Source organism: Oenanthe melanoleuca, chromosome 5, assembly GCF_029582105.1.
Source record: "Oenanthe melanoleuca isolate GR-GAL-2019-014 chromosome 5, OMel1.0, whole genome shotgun sequence".
In the NCBI taxonomy this organism is placed as follows: domain Eukaryota; kingdom Metazoa; phylum Chordata; class Aves; order Passeriformes; family Muscicapidae; genus Oenanthe; species Oenanthe melanoleuca.
In genome coordinates, this window is record NC_079339.1 from 10767925 (window position 1) to 10785841 (window position 17917).

At 36.6% G+C, this 17917-nt stretch overlaps 1 protein-coding gene across 5 annotated transcripts in view; it reads left to right on the forward strand.

Annotated features, from left to right (window-relative positions):
- The window catches only part of SBF2 (SET binding factor 2), a 230070-nt gene that overhangs the window by 100087 nt on the left and 112066 nt on the right, over positions 1-17917 (forward strand). For all 5 annotated transcript variants that reach the window (XM_056494163.1, XM_056494165.1, XM_056494161.1 and 2 more), the window contains exons 4-6: positions 9538-9651; positions 11235-11345; positions 13598-13703. In XM_056494163.1, the coding sequence (XP_056350138.1) occupies positions 9538-9651; positions 11235-11345; positions 13598-13703 (331 nt within the window). The remainder of the gene's footprint in view (positions 1-9537; positions 9652-11234; positions 11346-13597; positions 13704-17917) is intronic.

Genomic DNA, 17917 nt, shown 5'->3' on the forward strand with positions numbered 1-17917 from the left:
CCTGCATGGGTGCTGGTCAGTTTGATTAGCAATCAGCTCTCAGAAAGGTGTGATAATATGAAAAATTACTGTTGTGAACTTTAGTCTGATTAATACTCAGTGTCTGTAGGCACGAGGAAGGTGAAAACACCCCATTAAATAGGGGAATGGGACTCACTTGGTGCTATGTGATTTCAGGTGATCCAGCTTTGCCATGAAGTCCTTCATTAATTATTCTAGTCTAGGATGTTTGTCTCACTTACTTGTCCCAGTAAAGTTTGCTAAAGTTAAATAAGGATATATTCATCTGGGTTTAAAATGAAGCATTAGAAAGTTTGACCTTAGCAGCAGAATAAATTAATTGCAGGTACGCCCTGCTAGAGACAGTTCAATCAACAGTGATAAAGCTGCTGTCATTTAGAGGCATCCTGAGTATGTTGCAGAGCAGTTCTGTGTGCAAGGTTTCTCTCCCACCTCAAGTTCATACATGAGTGTAAACAAATCTGAGATACTGCACTGGTTTGTTCTTCCAGCTTCTTGTGTTCCAGCACATGCTTGGCTTTACCCACGTTTGTGTCTGGCTCAAGGTGCTGTTTAGATACTCTAGCAAACAGGGCTGGGTGCCTCATTCACTTCCATGTATCTGCAGGAATTAGGAGGAGAGGAATAGATCAAAACATCTCTATTTCCCTTCCTCTCACAGTGCCTGGAAAGTTGGTTGGTTTTTTTAGGGGGGCTGGGAGGATGTGGAGGTGTGTGATGTCCCATTGCTGTATTTTGATTGCTTCTGTGGACTTCAAACCTCATTGGTTTGAAATCCACTTGAAATGTCATTGAGGCATGTGATTGATTCCTGGCAGCTGCAGCCAGAAGCTGTTGAGCAGCCAGAGGGTGTTCAGAAGAATCCTAACTTAAATCTACAGAATTCACCCTTGAAACTCAGTTTCTCTGAGTTTGTAGCTTTATTAATCATAAAAAGGTATATAATATATTTCCTTACATATACATGCATACATTAATATGTTTGCTTCTGTGTGGTGTACACAGTTTGCTGAAATGAGGTTTCTTATTTCTAGCAGCAGTTTCTGCATGTTACCACTTAGCAGACAAGGACTTGATTTAATACTTTTGACTCAGCAGATACTTCTGGTGACCTCAGTTGTGCTTCTTACCAGTTACGCAGTTAGAATTTATATTAACAGTCTTTGGAAGAGCACCACAGATAGAATCTTTTTTGAAAAATGTTGACTCAGATAATTTAGGAGCATAATGGTCAATTTGTACATTGCTTTGCACTTGGAAAGAAATTTGCCCTCTCTTCCCAACCCCACAATTAACAAATTAGAGGATGATTTATGCCAGCAATTGAGCCTGTGCAACTGCATTTCTTGCATTACAGAAAATCTGCTCAGTGAGATCAGCACAACACCCCAAACATTTGCTTATAACAATCTTGTTACAAGACTGTATCATTCATGTGTGTTGTCTCAAGTATGTTAAAACACTGGGCTCACAAATATAAGATTAAAAATACCACTCTGGAAAATGGACATAAGTAATAATTCACAGCTCTCCTGTTTCCTGCCATTCACATTCTTTTCCTCTCTCTGCCCTCCCCTGCAAAAAGAGGAAAAAGAACTTGTAAAAATCCCAAACCATAAAATGGCAGATTCACAACATCCACAGCTATTTCCTGAGTCAAGGGAAAAACTGCCAACAAAATGATTGTGCTTCATCAGGTTATAATTTTTCAGCTTGGACTGGAGAGTTGGTGTGATCCTGCTGTGCTAAAGCATATGCTGCTTGATGAGTCACTGATGTTTGGGTTTTACCAGAGGGTGAGAACACTCAGTTCAGTTGTACCTGTTCTATGTGGGAAATCTGACCCCCCTCTTTGGATATTAGATGAGCATGTTCTTCCTAAAATGAAAAAAAAAAAAAATTTTGTTAGTATCCCAAATGCTAAATTTAGTCTGAAAGTTTCTTCATATAGTCAATGCCCCAAAGCACATTTTGTGTAAAAGAACCCCAGTTTTAAAAGGAATGTTTAGTATCTTGCATCACCATCTTTCTGGATCTACTGAAAAATGGCTTTTGTGCCATCCTATGGAGATTCCAGTAATGCCTTATTTTCTTTCTATTCTGGTGTAAAGGCCAGTTTGCAGATAATTTTCTATATAAGAAACAGACTTGTCTTTTAATGTCCTTTTATACACTTAAGGTATTCTTTAGACCAGAATTTAAAGTTGAGAACAGTTGTACAGAGGAAATCATATTTCCATCTTAATAACTGTGGCAATAATTTCTCCTGCCCTGTTCATCCCCTGACTCATGCATTTGCACACACATCCCCAAGCTGAACTCATGCTTCTGCAGGGTACAAAAACTTGTGTTGGGTAAAGGTCACCTTGTGCTCTTAACTCCTGTGTTGTTGAACAGAGGCCCCAAGTTCAGCTCACAGGACAGGGAGATGCTATCTTTTAAGCAGAGGCATTTCTTTGTCACTAGAGATTGGATTCAGCTGACTTTCAGTAGTACAATACTAATTCAGCAACTCATTGGAACTCATTTCAATGCACTTGCCATATGCAATTCAAAGGGATTAACAGTGTTTTAATTAACCAAAACAGTCTGTGTGTGTAAAATTTTGCCTTGGTGTATGCCTACATATGCTGTTCTGTATTATTTTTAAAAAATATTATAGTGAGTTAAAATAGGATATGAATTACAGCATTCTGAATTTGAGTTTTGCCATTTGTTCTGAATGCATTTCATAGGTGTCTGCAGTTTTCTCACCTTAGTTTAGGTGGGTGAAGTTAGAAAGGATGGAATTCATAGATCAAGTTAGCTGCCTTTGGGAAAATTTAGCAAGGTTTAGTAAACCTGAAGTTCTGAAATGATGTTTGCTTATGCATAGTTCTTGCTAAGGACCTGGTGCTGCAGTTCTTTCCCATTCCTCAGTGGTAAGATTAACACATTAAAAACAGTTACTTAGTGCTATAAATTATTATTAATATATAAAATAATATATAGGATAATATATAAGATAATATATAATAAATCCCCGTGGCATTTCAGCATTTGCAGGGCAGCTCAGGGGCATCACTTTGGACTTCCCAGATCCTCTGGGACTCAGATCCCAGTGGCTTTTTCCAGAGGGACACTTTGGCTGGGAAGCTGCACTGAATTTTGTGAAGTGTGGGTGTGAGGTTACTTTGGTTCCAAAGTGCTTTCCATGTTTTTATATGATAATCCATGTCAACACCTTCTGGAGGTTTTCAAAGTGAGGTGTATTAAATGGAAAACATCTAATAGATTGTGGTGGTGTAACTTTTGTGTAATGCTGGAAGGTGCATTGCAAACTCTTTCCTATCACTTTTGTATTCTGAAGTATCAATAGTACATAGAGAGTGAACAAGGTGACCTGTCATAAAAACTTGAGATTACTCTAATTGATAAGTTTATGATCTTTGTGTCATTTTCTGTCTTTGATCCTTATCTTTTTTAGCTGATAAGCTCCTTACTGTGCATTACTAGAGTGTATTATCCCCTTTTTGAAATAATTAAATCAAGATAATGGCTTTTATGCTGGTTTAATTTTTTTCTAGTCTAAGTTTAGCTGGTGGTTCTGTTGCATGTAGGCAAACCAAAAAGCAGATCTGTTCACCTGTGGTTTTAGCTCAGTACAGCAGATTGCAGGCAGGCTGCACATTTGACTTCTGGCAGCAGTCAGCTTAGTTTATTTGAACTTTCATACATGTGTTAGAATTTATTGGATACATGCATTTATATACTCCGACAAGTAAATAAAATTAATTGATACTGAATGTTTTTTGGCCTTTGATTGTTAATAAAGCAGCTAAGCCTGTATTTGGCTGCAAATAAGACAAGCAGAGACCTAGTCACATGAGGAGAAAGGGATCTGTCCCAAATGAGTAATTGGCATAAGATTACTAAAGTAAACTTCAAATAATTTTCCAAAAATAAGAAATTGAGCATGGTCTCTAAATCTTTGCTGGGCAGTTAGTAGAAAAACAACAGGCTTGCTGAACTTGGCATCATTTCAATGCAAAATTTTGCATAGGGCAAACTAGTTTTGACATAATGAAGTACTAGAGTGCAAGTTTTGTAATGAGAGATGTTCGTTCTCTTTCGAAGGGTGAAAGAATTACTAAAGCACAACTCTACCTTCACTTTCTGCTCACATTTGATTTCCTTTGAGTTTCAAACAATGCCTGCCAGTTTGCACTCTCAGAACAGCACAGCTGCATCTAGGCCTTGTGGTTTCTAACTTTTCTATTAGTACCTCAGTTTAAATTGATTTTCCTCCCTCTGACTTGAGGATTTTTCTCTGCTCAACATGAATCAGACCTGGCATTCCAGATTGTGGAATAAATGGTGGCTACGGTTCATGTGTGCTGTAATTCAGTTGCATGTTGATGGAGCAAATGATAATGCTGCACTCAGCAGTAGGGAGAACTTTTTTGTACCATATTGGTAGGTCCTTTTGATCTTTCATAATTGACTTTGGTTCCTAGTGTTGATTTTGGCTAGATGGTTATCTTTAAGTTAAATGTCAATATTTAGAAGCAGAGCTGACATCTTAAAACAATGCGATTGTTGTGGCGAAATTAGGGTTATGAAAGTTCAAGAGGAAACCTTAGGGTTTGAAGGCTAGATCATGGCAATTCATATCTCTGTTTAATAAAAGAAGATAAGGTTAATACAAGTAAAATTGTTTTTTTAAGCTTTGTTTGTTTTTTGGCTGCCACATCTGTTGCCTTTAAATGAGTTGTAGTTTTTCACTGAAGTAGCACAAAATCAGTCACCTTTTCCTTCTAGGAGTTCTGACATCATTTTTAAAGCAGAAATTGAGACTTGCATGACAAGGTCTGGCTTTGTCCTGATTTACCCCATGCAACATTGAAACACATCCAGTGTCAGCCAGATGTGACTTACAAGAAGTGTAGTTTCATGGAAGTGAGTGGGAAGCAGAGAGATGCTTCACAGTCCATTGCCACTGCATGGAAAACTTAGAGTGTAAGGTCAGCCTTTATCAGACAAATGTTTTACCTTTGACATAAATGTCAATTCATGGGTACCTATTTCCTTGTTACATACATGCTGCAGTTATGAATTTAATATTTGTTATGTTTAATTTATTTAATATACATTTCACTGTTAAGAAAGTATTTCGATCTTGATCTACTCCCATTTATTTGGGGGAAATATGCAATATTTTATTATCATAATTACCCTTTGTTCAATACTTTTTATTCTAATACCAACTCTTATCTCTTTACTTGATAAAATGCTGCAAACTGTGCTCAGCTTTACACATTCTTATGAATGTAGAGGGATTTTTAGAGCAAAAGGACACTGATTAAACAAAGCAATACTTTACTTAATGTATAAACCCCCCAAGTATTCAATTATAACTACAATGATTGAGAAGATATTAAACCTTTTTCTAGGATCTGGGACATCATTCCTGATCTACTAGTGACTGCAGTTGTCAGTTACCTCATTAAAAGTGTTTAAATAGTAAGACTGAATTTGTCTGGTTTGGGCTTGATGCCATGTACATCCCTTGGCTAACCTGAGGAACAAATTGTTTTCAGAAAACAAGGAAACAAATAAATAGCAGAGTGATGATGAGCCATGGTGATCACAGTTAATTTTTCTAAACTGTTGGTTATCAGTCAGGGGTCAAAGCTGGTTTAATGCATTTATTAATTCAGCTGCTTTTATTGAACAAGTTCATAAACCATGGAGTGATGTCATTAGTTCAATTGGTTGGTTATTATATATTTTAATTTACCCAGTCATTTAAAGTCACAAATATGTTCAGTGGCTACTTCTTCTATAAAAGAAGAAAGGCCAGCAGTTGCAAGATGTGCACTGTCTAGTTCTGTACTCTAATTTTTGTAAGAACCTGTGAAACTGATTATTGTGTCATTCTGGGAGTTGTGTGTGTGTATACATATATATATATGTGTGTGGAGGTGGGTGTGAACATGTTAAATACATGAAGACATTTGAGTTTAAATATGTGTATTGGTGTGCTTTACACCACACACACACATTTTTTTGGCCAGTCTCTTAAGAGGCCACTTTATAGCTATAGCAACCAAGTTGAGCAAAATGAAATTGCATCCTGTGACCTTCAAAAGAAGTTTCACCATTTTCTCAGTTTGTTTATCAAATATTATTAATGCAGAAAAAGAGAGGCGGGGGGGAAAAGAGAACCAGTAAATAAATGCTCTAAATGCAAGTGAATAAATGCTTTCTGCTCTAAAACCAGGTGAGGTTTTTTCAGTTCAAACTTAAATCCTCAACCATGTTCTACCTATGCAATAAATAATTGCTTGTTTAATTGTATTTTAATTTTTCAAGGATTTAGTGTTTGTTTTTTTGTTTTTTTTTTTTTTTTTTGTTTTAGAATTGGTTATCTTAATTTTTCCTATACTTTTTTTTAATGTCATGTGATGCAAACATTAACATTCAATACTTTGATGTTGCATGTAAGTTCTTGTGATGGTTTGTAACATCCAGGAAATTTTTTGAGAAAACTGCTCTAGGGGCATAAGTCAGGCATAGTTTGCAGATCTCTGCATTATATTCTCCTTACTAACTTTAGAAACCAAGTCAAGATGTAGAAGAAAAAAGGATTCTGGGTGTGACAGGGAGGGAACAGGTCCCTGGTGGACTTTGGTCATGTCTAAATACAAGGGACCAAATATTATAAGCATGGTGAAATCAAGTATAACCAGAGGTCATGCAGTTCTCTGATACAGTTAGCTCAGTCTCAGTTACCTATTCAGGACTTTATTAATTGGATGTTAAAAAAGAAAAATTATTGATTTGCCAATGAGTGGCTGGTTGAGAGGATACAGCCTCGAGGGGAGGTTCAGGTTGGACATCAGCAGGAATTTCTTCTCACAGAAGGGGATCAGTCACTGGAATGGGCTGCCCAGGGAGGTGCTGGTGCCACCATCCCTGGAGGTGCTCAGGAAGAAGCTGGATGTGGCACTCAGTGCCATGGTAATTGGCAGGGTGGTGTTCAGTCCTAGGTTGTACTCAGTAATCTCAGAGGTCTTTTCTTACCTAAATGATTCTGTGTCTCTGTGATTCTGTAATTTAAATTCATCTTTCAGTCTATGTATCCTTAGCAAGGCTTTTCACACCATCCATTTATACTTAGTTGTAAGCTGAATGCTAAGTATATAAAATAAAAAGTTATTGTAAAAAGTCCCCAACATAACAAACTCTTTCATTTTGTTATTTTTCATTAGAGAATATTTTTTTCCTTAGGTAGGAAAAGGAGTAAAGAAAGATGTAATGTGTGTGTGTCTGACCAGAAGTGCAAATAGAATCACAATTGTGGCTTTACTGCTTTGTAATTAGTATTGGTAGAGAATGCTTATGCTCTTTAATACTTTGTTTGAAAAGTAGGTTAAAAGTCATGTGTTTGAAATGATTATCTACTTAGTCTAGTGACTCCTAATAATGTGCCTGTGTGCCTGTCAGGATGTTGAGCTGGGGTAGAAACACAGCAGTCACATTGCATTTTTCTGTAAATCTTTTATGAAGCAGGAGAGAGTGGTTTAAGAGTGTAAGTGCTTTATCAATCAGTATTGTGTCCCAAAAGCTTTAAATCTAATTATGAATTAATTCAAGACTTGATCTGAAGTTGTGTGGATTTTATTAGAAAGGTCTTGTATGGAAAGCTCCTCCTGTCTGTGCACCCTGAGGTTTCATTATCTTAGTACCATGTGAATATGGAGGAGCTTCCATGTTCCCTTGCCTTTAGGAGTGTGGAATGTGTTTTAATTTCATTTTTCTGAACCTCAGAGTCCACAATTTGTCAGATACCCAGAAACTGTTGTCTTGGTGCCTAGAACACATACTTCCTCTTTAGAATGGTTGATACAGTCACCTTCTACTGATAATTAAAGCATTTGGGGATTTTGGGGGGCAGAAGGAGGGAACTATAATTCCTGTAAAAGCCCTGCTGCCAGCATTAAAATGGATGAAAATTAATGAACCTGTGTGGGATGTGTGACTGTTGAGTTGTTGTTCTTCTCTAGAATTTGTGAATCACAGTATTATGTTAGAAATGAGATGCAAACTCGACTAAGCACATCCAGTGTGAATGCCTTGCTTGACATTTAGGTAAAATTTAATGTGGAAAGCCAAGTGTTTGCCCATATATGATGTTGAATCCACTGGTTTTATTTTTGTTTTTTATTTATTTTTTGTTTTTTATTTATTTCATACCAACTGATATGAAAGTGTTATACTGTATTAGCCAAGCTATTCTGGTTAAAACCAAAGTACTCTCTTTTTACATAATGTTAACTTGAAAGCTGAATTTTGGGTTAGCTTTTGCCTAAAGAAAGTGTACATTCTGAATTGAGGTTGTGAAATAAAGCTCATGAACACTCAACATTCCTGGCATTTAAGAGCATTTTTATCAGATTTTGTCCATTTAGGAGAAATGTTGGAATTTTTTAAAAGAAACTGAAATGATGAGTAGTAATGTGACAGAAATAGAAGGCAGATATTTAATGTTGTCATATGAAAATGGACATAATTTTTCTCGTGTTCCTAATTAAGATAATTCAGTGATTTTTGCCTGGAAGAATGCTTGGTCAGAGGAACAAATAAAAGAAATATGGTGGGTGGTGTGGGGCTGGAGAGAATTACATGCAGAAATTGGAAAGCAAGGACATTCTGTCATCTGAAAACTTAATTTGTCAAGGAATGTATGGAATTTTAGAAATGAAAATATTTAGTGACATCTTCAGTTTTGGCTATGAATAATAATAAACTATTTGTGATTGAATAAGTTCTGGCAAGAAGGTTATAGTCACTTGCACAATATCATGAACAACTGCAAGTTTATCTGGACTGTGCTGTTCTCTTTTTTTTTTTTTTTTTTGGTAACCTTACTGATTCCTAAGTGTGAGGAATTTTTTTTTTTTTTTTTTGAGAAATCTGAATCAGTTTTCTGTGAAGAAATTTCTTTAAATTCCAAATCCACTAGGTCAGGCTGGAGATGACATTACAGATAATTTCATCTATAATGTTAGTGAGAACTCTGTAAGAAATTGAATTCTCTTAATATGAGGAGGACAACCAAACATTCTTTTGTGTGAAATGCATGATTTCTGTATTTGGAGAGATTGTAAATCAGCTAACACTTTGATGTGGAAGGACCCTGTTCTATGATCCCCTTCACTAACTAAAATGTGCAGCAGGGAGTATTTGATGTCAAACAGTGTCCTATTAAACTGCTGTCTTAAGAGAACTGTATTTTAGGTACATTGGGGTGTAACTTCCCAGGGTGAGTTTTAATAAACTGAATTACATCTGGAAGCTTTAGGGATTTCAGGCAACCATTGGAGTGTGCTCCTGTTACTTGGTTTTGTTACCAGTTTCAAATAATGCAGTGCTTTTCTGAAGCTCTGAGAAGTGTTAACTTTTGATAAAAATTCTGATATTTTGGTTTGAGTTTTCTTCCTGCTTATTAATTGAAGTGTTTCTGTTTTCAAGGGAACAAAAGAAATTGAAGGTGAAGAGGAGTCTGGTTTAATTCAGCCTGCAGAAGTATTTGCTCCTAAAAGTCTGGTGTTGGTGTCCAGACTAGATTATCCGGAAATTTTCAGGGTAAAGAACTTGCAATTGCTATTTACAATGTATCAGCAGAAAAATCTGGTTTTAAATGAGTAACAATGACAGTACTTTTGATTTAAAATATCTCACTCAGGATTGATTTGAGAATTTAAAAGCAAAGGTAGCTTTATATAAACTAGATAAAATTCAACATCTGTGACAGTTAATAGCCCCTATAGGTTAAAGTAGTGCCTTTTTACCCTCCAAGCACTTTTAAAACTACACAGAAGGAGTGGTGGAGATTTTTCTGGGCTCAATGTACTCTCTAATGAAAGAAGTTATTAGGACAAAACCAGACAATGTTTGACTAACTATGTAATGGTAAATTAACAATGAAAATCTACTTTTCCTCCATATATAAAGCAAAATGTCCAAGCCTCTTCCAGACCAAATTAAGATACATGGCAGAGATTTAGGACCTTGGATTGCTTTCAGCTGGTGAAATATGACTTATCTGAGACAAATGAAAAGCTTAAATTTCTCCTAAGCTAATACATATTAACAGAAACAAATAAAGTTCAGTTTACAGATCAAGGGAGGAAATCATTCAGCAGTTGTCTTTAGACATTAAGGATGACTGCACCATGTGAGATTAGAAGTTCCTTACATCCCAGTATTTTGTCTCTCATTGTGGCCCATAGCAAATGCAAAGCAAAGTGTGGAAGAACAGGGCAGGCTGTAGAAATAAATCCACAAAATGCTTTCCTAATTCAATGTGAATAATTGTTAAATGACATCCTGAACCAGAGGTGTTGGTTGTATGGGGTTTTTCTATAATTAGTTCACTTCCTTAACATTCATATTTTACAAGAGCCCACAGTACAGAGTTTCACTGTTTAACTATGTGTGATATGAGAAGTTACTGTTAGAATTATTTCTAAGAAGAGAATTACTAAAATATTTTGCTGATTTGTCAAAGTTGCAGCAGTTAAAAGGCAAAAGGTTCTGTGGAGCTGTTACTTCTTTTTGTCCTAAGGCTTCTTAGGATTCTAGATTATATTATTGGTAAAAATGCTGAAGCTATATCTGTGATTTCTCAATCAAAATTGGATCCATTAATAAAATATGCTGAAATGTTAATATACTATTAATATAAAATATATTTACATTGATATAATAAAATAAAGAATGTAAGTTAAATAACCTATGGAATTGTTAGTGATTGATACTGGTCTTAAAATGAGCCTCAGAAGCTCATTGATTAATCAGTGTTCTACCTGGAAACCAGTCAGATTTAAACCCATTAGAGTTGAAAGCATAGATGAAGCTGTGTTGATTTCTATCATTTTTAACAGTTACTTCTAATAAAACACTGCTTATTTAACAAACAAAGCAAAAATATTACACCTACAATTTCTTTTCAACTAAAAGAACATGCATCCCTTGTAAGTAAGCCAACCTAATTTTTAGAAATCAATTATTGCTTCTTTGGCAAATTACTTTGATTGGAGAATACTTCAGTGCACTAGTAACTAATGAGAACTCATTTTTTAAAAGATTATATACATAGATATTTGAATAATTTGTCATCTTCCTTCCCTGTATTGCAGTCTGATGTATTTTATCAACCTTTCTAGGCTTGCCTTGGCTTGATCTACACTGTGTATGTGGACAGCCTGAATGTGTCACTGGAGACTCTCATTGCCAATCTGTGCTCATGCCTTGTCCCTGCTTCTGGAGGGTCTCAGGTAAATGGGGGGGTAGAGGGGGAAAGGCTATTTTTCCAGTTAATTTAATTTATGAAGAAAACAAAAAATAAATTCTTGAGATATTTTCAAAGGAAAAAAAAGATCATAGTTCAGCTGAGTGCTTTCCCTGTGGCCTGTGAGTGCTTTCCCTGTGGCCTGTCTTCTAAAGACAGCAAAAATTCCATTCCAGGATAAGGTCAAAGGGTTAATTTTGTCACTGAGTTGGCTTTTACAGGGCACATTAACAAATTAAGCAGTTTGTATAAGTTTAGATTTTAAATAATAAAGTGTTCAGGAATATTTTTGCTTGCTACAGAAATTTTTTTAAAGGATTCTTTTCTTTGCCATTTTCTAACATAACGTTCATATCAGTTCACTTATGGATGTTTTTTCCTTGCTAGAGCTCAGGATTCCACTGGCCATTTCTTTGATAATCCATTTAAATTTCTATTTTCACAATTTGTTTTTTAAATGCTAAAAAGTAACCCAAATATTGTTTCTTCAGAGAAATTAAATATTGCAAATAGCCCATGCATTTTAAAAATTAAAATTTTCTAGCAAACAGACTTCTTTCTGCTTTTCACTTTCTGTGAGCAGAAAGTCAGGTTTGTTTCTTGATTTACTTTTTATAAATTATTCCTCTACATTTGTAGGGTTTGATAAGCCAGTTGAGTCTTCTGTGTTTGGTTTTTACTTTATGCTGTGACACTGATGGAGAATCATGATCCTTATTATGAGACATAGCATAAAACTACATGTGCAAATGGCAACATTTTAAAGTCAGTTACACACACAGCTTCCCACCCAACCTATGGATTTTCAGCCCTCTTGAAATGCTAGAATTCCCTAATTCTGTTTTAGTTTTCCCAAAGCTTTCCTGTGCTGTTTTTTCCAGCAGCCCTGGCTGCTGTGGAACTTCTCTTGGTGCAGAAAGTGTCAGAATGTTCTGTCAGCTCAGCCCAGCTCTGCCTTACTGCTCTCCAGGCCACCATGTCTCTGTTTTTTTCTATCCTAGGCTCTTGGTTTTCAAGGGGAGTAATCAGATTTTATCTTCTCATCAGAAACCCTCTTTTTCAGTGGTATTTGAGCCTCATATTTTTGGTTTTGGTGATCCACTTGAACTTCTGGCTCTGCTTCTATCCTCTCTTTTTTTTTCTCTGTCCATAAATGCAGCTTTTCTCACTGACTGCTCTGCTAGAAGAGGAAGGAAAAGTTATGCTGCTCTAGTTGTTCTGCTTTCTCTCTTCAAATAAAATGCTCACTCATTTGCAACTTAAGTTTGCTACTGTCAAATTTAAATCAGAGATTAAGTGTTTCTCTTTTCTTTCTTAAGCATTATGCTTCCAGGGCTTAACATGAATTACAGTGAATTATATATCTTAGAGTGGGAACACTCTTGTGGCATTTATTTCCAGAAACAGTCAGCTGTGAAATGGGTTACTGACCTGAAATGCTGGGGCAGAGTATCTCAGCTACAGCTCAGGGACTGCTTTGAGTTTACTGGGGAGATTTTTGGTTTTAAATACCTGCTGAGCTTGCTGCCTTCTTGCATTGCCCACCTTGGCTGCCATACAGAGGGAAGATTTAGCACATAGAAATGCCCCCCAGCCCATGGGAGTCACTGCTTGGCATCACTCACTGCTTGAATGCCATGTGGATTTGCTCGCAGGGAAAGCAAGGGTGTTTTGCAATTGCAGTGCTGCTTGGGATGTGATACTCAGGAGCACTCCTTTCACTCCCATTTCCTGCCTCCCTCCAGGGAGGTATGTTCCTGTGCTGGAAAGGTGACTGAAGTTGTAATTATGCTTTAATGTGCAGGGCAGGAGCACAGGAATAGCAGAGGTGTCCTCTTTAATTCCCACATGTCACAAGTGTGTTCATAATTAATAAACGTTAATACACACATGAGGATGGTAAAGAGCAAAGAAACTCAGTAATACTGTACATTTTTCTGATTCAAATGTATTTTAAACCTTTTTTATTTCTTGGGAGGTTTTTTATTGTATTAATGTAAATGTTCTACTAGCTGCCTTCAAAGCCATAACTATTTAACTAAGTCAGTGTAAATGCAAGGGAGACACTATCATGCTGCACATTCAAGGAGACATCACTGTCCCCAAATTATATTTCAGATCTCTATTTGACTTTGAATTTCTGTATACAAAATAAATAATTTTTGCATGAATCACTTATCTGTATGATGACAGCTTGTTCATTCTATATAAATTCAATTAAAAAAATTCTTTCTGCAGAAATTGTTTTCTTTGGGAGCTGGAGACCGACAGCTGATACAGACTCCTCTACATGATAGCCTTCCTGTTACAGGCACCAGTGTGGCTCTTCTCTTTCAGCAACTGGGTATGTCTAGGTCTGCTTTGAAAAAAAACCTATTTTTCTAAATTATAAAATGAGGTATTTTCTGGTCTAATTCAATTCTAATCATGTGCCAAGAAAGCTGCATGGTAAATATTAATTTCTTTTGAATGAAGGAATGACTAACTGTGCTTTTACCCCCTAATCAGACATTCAGAGAACCTTTTTGTGCAGCCTGCCTGTGGTAAGTTATCTCCACTATTAGAGAATCATGGAATTGTTTGGGTTGGAAGGAACTTCTAAAGGTCATCAAGTCCAATCCCACCATGTAGTATCTGTAAGTTACTGGGGGCAGAAGTGAGCATGGTCTCTATGTAATCACAAAAGCATTCATGTAAAAAGATTCCCTCCTTCACTCCCCTTGGATACTATACAAACTCCAAAGAAAACCAAGGAGGTTTGTAATAAAGCTGGTGTGACCAAAAAGTTCATATACTTCTGTTGTTATCTGTTACTCCCAATCTTTCAAGAAGATGCTCTAACACAATCCTCACCAAATGTTTACTTGTTCATTACAATTGCAACGTTGCATCACTCTTACGTGGGTACCTCAAGCTTATGTCACAAAAAGCAGTGTCAGATCTGAAGAGCCTCAATGCCATCTCCTACTATGATGATTTAATTGTATCCTTCCAAAAAGAATATTATTCCAAAAGGAAGATTTAAATTTTTTTTTAATAGCAGTTTAAATGAAAGAGAGATCGTGGCTAACATTGTATTTAGGTGCTACTTAATTTCATCACAGTCCTGAGGTTTTACTTGGCTTATTATATCAAGATTCATTATGATTGCTCTGATCAGATTGCAGGCAATGTTTTGAATATGGGCAGGCCTAACAATTTTCCCCCTTTTCTGAAGACATGAAATGTGGTGTGAGGTACCATAAGTACTGTAGGTTACACCATGTGGTGTGGTATGTTTGTCCTGTAAGTATAGTGTATGTGATGACTAATTTCAGACAGTTTTTTAATCAGTTCTAGTGAAGGTTGCTATAAATGCACAGTTCAGAAAATGTCAAAGAAAGTGAGGCTTTCAGTTAGTTCTTAGGTAATTACCTTGTCTTCTGGCACCTGGCTTTGTATGGCAAATTGGGATTGGAGTGTTTTATCACAGGATCAGGCTCAGGAAAACAATAAGGACAAATCTGAAAAGTCATTGTATGCATCAGATTTATAGAGGGAAGCCATGAAGATGGAGTGGGAATGTAAATATATGGAAGAGAAGACTGAGGACCATCTTTTTCTCTTGTCTTACTGAGAGCATATTTTGTAGGGCAAGTTTTTAAAATTCTTCTAGTTGTGTATAGAAAGGAATAATAAAACTTTCATAGGAGAATTTAGCATTTCTTTCAAACACATATGGTCTGATTTAATATTGTTAACCAGATGTTATTAGAGGGTTAATATATACAGATGGATGTCATGTAAATTCCTAAATCTACTAGATTGTTGTGCTAGCAGTCAAAAATCCTTTTTTACCTTTATATTTTGAATTTGTGTCATTCCTTACTAGCTCTCGTACACTTTCCAATATCTATACCCCCAATTTACTCTTTGCCTATCTCATCCTTCTTTTCCCATAGTCCATTAGCCTTCTTGCTGTGTGGTTTTGCTGCTCTTCTGCTTCATTTTCTCCTCCTGACTTCCAGTAAATGTTTGGAGGTTCTGCCTCTTGCTTTTTGGTGCCTTGTAAGAAGCATGAGTCAGTAAGCGCGTGTTTACCAGATGCGCTTCCAGTCCCAGTGCACGTAAGGATAGGAAGAACAGCAGAAGGAGGGGGAGAGGAAGGGATATAAGGAATGAAAACTCACTGCTCACTTTTCTAGTTAGTGATGCCTCAACTGGCCTGAAGAAGGGAGAGGCTGAAGAAAGTGCATGGTTATACAACTTGGCAAATCTTGCCACGAGAAGCTCACAGGCTTACATCCTGTTTCCCTGAAGGGGAAGGCAAGCTCATGGACAAAAAGAAGAGTTGTCTCCCTTCTTCTCTGTTGTAGCAGAGCTTTGTCTTTTACAGGACTGCAAGAACTATCAGGAATAGCTTTGTGTAGGCCCTCTTTTTGTGTCTCTCTCTTCTTTGGTGTGATATGGTTGCCTGGGAATGGGCCTGGTATTAGTTAAGGAACATGCAAATAAGTTGGCAGGTAGATTTTTTTAAAGCAAGTACTTAAACACTTTGTAAAAGGCTGCTTTTCCCACCTCTTATTTCCAACCACTGATTTTTTTTGTTTGTTTGTGTTTTGGGGGGAATTGTTTAAGTTTTTTCCTATATGTACCTCTGTTGCCAGTTGATGTATCTGGGGATACAGCACAATGGTAGAATTGTCTTGTGTCTCAAAGGACACAAATTAGAAAATGTTTGTGTTTTCATAGTGTACCTCATTTTCCAGAACAGCACAAAATTCCATTCCCATGTAGGTAGTGGGCTGTCATCATGTTCCTAGTGCCAAGGCTTGTTAATTCCAAGTTTCTGTTTGGATTTACTGAGAAAAGAATTGTTAATACAGCTACACGTGCCTGTTTGCAATGGTTGTTAACTGTAAAAGGAGGATTAGGAGATATGAACAGTCTGTTTAAAATAAATTCTCATGTATTCTCACCTTTAATGTAGTTTTATGAAGAGTTAAAGGCAGTGAATCCAGAAGAGTGTGGTAGGACCTACTGGCTCATCCCTTTAAGAAAGTTTATTTTCCTAAGATAAGGCCTAATTCTTTCTGCTGGAGATCACAGCTGAACTTGTCAGAAGTTGTTGTGCTTCTTGGAACAATATTCACACTTGCTCTGTTTCTCCTTCCTGGTTGCTTAATGTGTATTTGTCTCTATGACCTGGGCTAAAGCTTTCTCTTGCTGTTCAGTTCTTTAGTGGCAGCTGTTATCCCATCCAATCTCATGTTCAGGGCACAAATATTGACCAGACCATTTGTCAAATAACGACACGTTCAGTTATTTCTCTGCTCGTACAAATCACTTCATCCTATCTCAATTATTAATAGAAAATTGAAGAGTAGCTAGAAAAATATTTGTGAACTGCATAAATCACCTTTTTAAAAATAGCTCTTTCTTGGAGGAAGGTGGGCAGCAAGACAGAATGTATTGCTATGAATAGATACAAAAGTAATTTCAACATTTATTTTGAGAAATGTTGTGCAATAGTGGCCTCATCATGCTTTTTCTGCTTGGCAGGATAACACCATGTCAGGAGATGACCCTCCCTGTATTACCAAGTCCACAGCATATCTGGAAACAGACCTTATTTGTGCTTAGGCGTTAAACTGCAGTTGGGAAAAATATCCCCAAAGGTTTTAAGCTTAGTAATAAGGAACAGCAATGTTTGACATTTTAAATCATGCCTTCTTTTTTTATTATTATTTTAAAAAGTTTAATATATAGGAATAGTATGACAAAAACCAGGCCTGTAGCTGGATCACTAGAAATTATTTAATCAACAAAGGATTACGTGGAAAAACAGGAATCCTAAAGTTACTATTAAAAATTATGCATGGTAGCAAGAAGACTTTCAGAGCTCTTCTATTTCTTGTTGTCTGTTAGTAAGATGGCAGATATCTATAGAAGCTCCAAAATGCAGTAGCTTTCTTCAGGCTCAGAGGAGATTTAGGTTATATTTAGGTTATATTTCTCTCCTGTCTCACTGCATTAACTGTACATTCCTAAGTTTCTGCCTTAAGCTCTTCTCTCCAGACTCTAACCCTACTTGCCTTCTCCATATGGGTATTCAGCAGTGATGTGTTCAGTCCTTTGAACCTGAGACATACACCTCCATCTCCCCAAGAGGCAGCTTTTTGTCCAAAGAAGCCAGGGCAAAAAATTAGTGACCTAAAGAGGAAAAAAAAACCCTAAGGTTTAGCCAGCACTTTTGATTTTTGCATATTTCAAGGACTGGTAGCATGAATCACACTGCTAAGCTGAGCAGTGAAAATTTATTTTCCTAAAGAATTTCTCTCTCCTTTCCAAATACTTAATCAAAGACAATAGAGTTTTCCTTCCTTTCCTTCTTGCTTAATCTCATATCAGGCCTGTTTCCCTGTGTCCTTATTTTCCCTATTCTGATTTGTTTGCCTGTGCTGTTTCCCTCCTCATATCTTAAATTCACCACCCACGTATTTTCAGTAAAATCATATTGACTTTGTGTTAGAAAGAAAAGTAATTTTTTAAGTGGTGAAAATGACACTTAAGTAAATT